Source organism: Humulus lupulus, chromosome 6 (genome assembly GCF_963169125.1).
Source record: "Humulus lupulus chromosome 6, drHumLupu1.1, whole genome shotgun sequence".
In the NCBI taxonomy this organism is placed as follows: domain Eukaryota; kingdom Viridiplantae; phylum Streptophyta; class Magnoliopsida; order Rosales; family Cannabaceae; genus Humulus; species Humulus lupulus.
In genome coordinates, this window is record NC_084798.1 from 202,991,378 (window position 1) to 202,996,352 (window position 4,975).

Here is a 4,975-nt window from a genome sequence, read left to right on the forward strand (position 1 = left end):
TAGAAAACTGAGTTTTTTAAAATTGTGTTTTTGAAATGAAAATCCGAATTTAGTTACTGAAACCATGTTTCTGAAAATGTGATTGGTTCACTATCTGTAAACTATTTTTTAATTATAAAAAACTGAATCAGTGATTGGTAGTAAATTTGAAAATATAATAGAAATAGAATATGTGTTTGGTTCAGCTGAATCTGAATATTATTTTAATTTTATATATTTTATATATAGATGTATAATATTAAATTTTGATTTATCAATAGATTTAATTAAGTAAAAATTAATATTGATAAATAAAAATTTAATAATAATGCATTGATTATAACTATAACAATGTTGCATTGTCATTAATTTTGGTTTTTTTTTTTCTAAATTAAAGTTACATTTTTTCAATTAACTAAACGTTGTTGTTATAACTAAGTCACATTTGTCCAACAATGTCATCTCTAACATTTTCCATATGAGTCATATAAACTTGACTGAAATTAATCTCTGTTATCTCAGAAATACATGCTTCATCTCCTTCTTGTTGGTTTTTTGTTGTTGTATTAGATCGACTTTCAATTCCTTCGATATCTTCTACAGGTGTGGCATCAACTGAATATTGTTCAAGCATTCTATAATTAATAGTGTTGATGTAGTTTTTCGCCAACAGTGGATTAAGAATCCAAAAATAGAGATATTAGGCTTTTGTTAAACTGTAATTGGACAGATAAAAAGTAACAAGAACACTCACACACTTTTTACGTGGTTCAGTGGTTAAAATCCACCTAATCCACGAGTCATTCTTATTAATCTGTTTTGTTCTCACTGTGAGATTGTTTGTCACAATTTTACCAGAGTTTCTGAATATACAAGATGTCGATCACTTTTTCTGTCAATTCTCCCTTGTATTTATAGGGAATTCTGCCTTGACAGTTTTGGGTAACCGTGCATAAATATGGTAACATATATTTTTGAGTAACATCCCATTTACATATATACATTAATGTCTATTGATTCTATGCCCCCAATATCGGGTAATAAATACAGAATAATATCTGAGCATTAATGAGCATATAATGAATCTTCGAGTCTTTTAGGATCCTTCACTGTGCATCATGATCAATCTTTCGCGAGCTGAGCACTTCCTTTGAGCTGGGTGTCGAAGAACTAATCTGAACTAACATGGGTCATGTTTAGAGTTTCACAAAGGCGATCCGGCTCTCAAGCATCTCGAACTAAATTGCTGGCACATGAGGCGATTTGGTTGTCGTAAGCTGTCAAGTTTGACTCGAGCTGTTCACTCCAGAGTTAGCTAGATGCTCTATCTATACTCTTTCTTCATACACTTGTCTACCAACTATACCCCGTGCTAAGTAATTCAGCTCATATTTTCGGGATACAACAAATAAAATGCATTCTAATTCAATCGTGGATAGTGCAACAAGCTATTGGTGTAGGATCAAAGCCATAAAGTTTCTAAGAAGTCATTTTATACAAACACAACATAAAAGTTAGGAAATACAGTAGTAAAAGATGCACAAGCATAAGCCATACCGGATTTAACACCAATTTAACACACAAACCATACTAGATTGTACACAGGATCTAACACACAAACCCCACCAGATGTTACATATATATTATGAGTAGATTTTAGTGATACCTTGTGCTAATGGGAGAGGACAAGTAGATCTTGTGCACTTTGTTAAGAAGGGAGAGGCGACAAGTAGGAGTCAACCAATGGAGAAGGCATGGTTTTATCGAGGGAAGAAGAGCAGAGAGAAAGAGAAGACCAGGTTTTGTCGAGAGAATAAGAGCAAAGAGAAATAGAAGAAAATAAATTGGTTTTAGGGTTTTTGGAAAGAAATTTTACAAAACTGAGGCAATGTGTGATTTTCTCGTTTTTTATTTTCTTTCATAAGTTTTGGATACTTGCTTGAATTTAAATTTAAAAAACAACATGCCAATCATTAATTATTATGGGTCTCACTAATTTAAAGTATTTAAAATCATAAAGTTATTAGTTAACAATCAAGTCTTAAGATATTTAATATATCCTCACCAGTGACTACTTTATTTTGAAATAAATATCAAGCATACTTAAGAGCTTTATGTTCGCTGCAATCTATTTGAGTGTTGTCAATTCTAGCCTAGAGGACACTCAAGTGCCATGCTCGCCGTGCTGACGTATCGAGCATGCTAATTAGGGTTGGAAATTCGTGTAAACGTGTCAGATTCGTGTCGACACGATTATGACACGACACGATTAAGGTAAACACGAACACGACACAATTATTAAACGTGTCAAAAATACGAACACGAACACGACACGTTTATTAAACGGGTCAAGGTCAACACGACACGAACATGATAACACGATTATGACATGATTAATCATAACTATACGAAAAAAATCATAAAACATATGTAAAGTATTCGTGTTATCGTGTCTGACACAATTATGACACGACACGATTATTAAATGGGTCAACACGATTATGACATGACACGATTAAGGTAAACACGAACACGAAACGATTATTAAACGTGTCGTGTTCGTGTTTACCTTAATCGTATCGTGTCGTGTCGTATCGTGCCATCGTGTCGTGACCCAAATTACCACCCCTAATGCTAATGACATAATATTTTAGTTGGATGTATTGTTATACCATACAACACTAGTATACATGGGTCGAACCAGCTTATGCTCAGAAGGTGAATATGCTTCCTTAAATTTTTATATGTATGTCAAATATATTAAGTTATAAATCACCTATAATAAAATTATATGCATTGCCCTCTCAATTAAGAAAAATTCACAATTGACTAATAGAAAATTATTGATTATATTGTTAGTTTCTTGAAGAATGCTGCTTCATTTTCTTCTCTTGTGCACTTGTTTTAAGCTAAGCGAGAAAGCAATTGCAAATGGTGTAATTTCTCTAACTCTATTTTTGCTTTCTTATTTGCCAATGTGATTCTACTGTATTATACTCTTCACCATGACGCTTTTTTCCTTATACCCATTAGATTGTCAATTTTATTTTTTCAAGCCATTAATGAAACCACTTTACAATAGCTATCTAAAGATTCATGCTCATGGATTCATAAGATTTCTATGATTCACTTTGGATTGAGTTGTTAGCTACTACATAACAAATGAATATGTATATATATATATATATACTCATCTTTTGTTAGTTTTGATGCTTTCAAGGGTGTTTAGAAGCATCAAGATGATTTAAAGGAGATGAAAAGCAGTTCCATTCAATTCTGAAAGTTCTTCAAATTTTGTAATGTCGATAGTCTTCCAAGCTCATTTTTCTCACCTTGTCTTGTAGTGATTCAATTGGAGTAATCGTTAGTTCAAGTAAGACATTAATATGTGTTATGTATGAAGTTGCATGCAGTGAGTAGAAAAAAAAACTGGAAAGAAGAGAACAAAGTGTAATAAAAGGAAATCCCATGTGGGGTGAAAACAAGTATCATTGATTAGGAAAATGAAATAATCAAGAAAGCATCTACAAAATTCGAAAAAAAAATGGCAAGTTTACAAATCTAATAAGCTTCTGCGATTGGTCTCAAGTGTCACCTCTACTTGGCATTTCTGTTTACTTTCAGATATGGCAAGGCTTTAATCACATTGTCATAGTCACTTTTGCAGACTGGATGCTGTGAAAGATGAAAAAAAAATGAATGAGATAAGAAACCAAGAAAGTAGACTACACAAGATAGAGAAAAAGATCACACACACACACACACACACACATATATATATATCACTCAATAAGCTTGAGCATAATGGGAGTCCAATGAGCAATACGTGTTAGAAGACAATACCAACATATCTCATCCACAGATATGGCAGATGACCAAAATAACGAAAGTTAAAAAAAAATGAAAATAAAAAAGAATTCTTTTCAAAAGAGTTGATTTTTCCTCCAATTACTAGGTGGATGACCCTTGCTACTTCAAAACAAAGCAACCCCCTAAAAGAAACTCTTATCCGATATGGTCCATCTAATGAAACACTAGACACATTGAGCCGTGAACCTTAGTGTGCAGCTACAAGGAACCCATATATAATCCCTCACTAAGAAGACAAAATTAAGAAAGCATTTACTTTTAACTTGAAAAGGTTTGGGAAAAAGAGCAGTAAGAAGGGGTCAAAATATAGTCTCCCTCACCATGTATTGTACTCCTCCCTACCACTAACCAAGCAATAAAATAAATAGCTTTAAGAGACACATGAGAGTATTTAAGTTTTTTTCTCTTAGCTCCATTGAATCCCAAGTTATTAGAGTAATCAAATCAGCATTACAATTCAAAACTACAGCATTAAAGTTTTCTTATCAGTAACAAATCAATGAAATAGAGAGAGAAGAATATTTAAGGAATCCTACCATTTTGGAGAGTCTTAATTTCCTCTTGTTGTTCTTCTTGTAAAGTAAATGTTGCTTTCCAGCTCCCCTCCGAACTATTTTCCCTCTGCCAGTCACCCTGAACCGCTTAGCCGAAGCCTAATGCAAAAACAAAACAAAGATTTCAAAATTTTCTAATTCATTCAATATCTTCGTTTTCTCATGAACCAAACAGAACCCAATTCACAAACCAACCGAAAGAAAAAAGGAAAAAAACAAAAAAAGATAAATGATCATATGCGAGAGAAGAAAGAAATTCACCTTATGGGTTTTCATTTTGTAGCCTTTGGCAGCGACAATTGTGAGAGAGCGAGGGAAATTAGGGCTAGGAGTGAATGCGGAGAGTTTCTGGGGTAGAATCGAATTGAGCCCAGAAATGCTTTGCGATGAGCTAAGCTTCAAAGAACTAGCCTTGTTGAAGGGAGCGAGTCGAACAGAGCTAGAAGTGAGTCGAGTAGGGCGGAAAGAAAATGGTGAATGTACAAGTCGGAAGGAGACCGCCATAGTTGCAGAAGCCATGGGAGAAGATAGCAGTTTGTGCTCTTCCTTGTTCACTCTCAGTGGATAGAATA

The 4,975-nt window shown here is 33.7% G+C and overlaps 1 protein-coding gene across 1 annotated transcript; it reads right to left on the reverse strand.

The window, feature by feature from the left end:
* Positions 1–3,433: 3,433 nt before the first annotated feature.
* Positions 3,434–4,975, reverse strand: LOC133782995 (large ribosomal subunit protein bL35c). Its single transcript, XM_062222493.1, has 3 exons — positions 4,665–4,975; positions 4,386–4,502; positions 3,434–3,654 (listed from the first exon to the last, which is right to left on the reverse strand). The coding sequence occupies exons 1-3, from the start codon at positions 4,920–4,922 to the stop codon at positions 3,577–3,579; spliced, it is 453 nt and encodes a 150-aa protein (XP_062078477.1). The 5' UTR covers positions 4,923–4,975; the 3' UTR covers positions 3,434–3,576.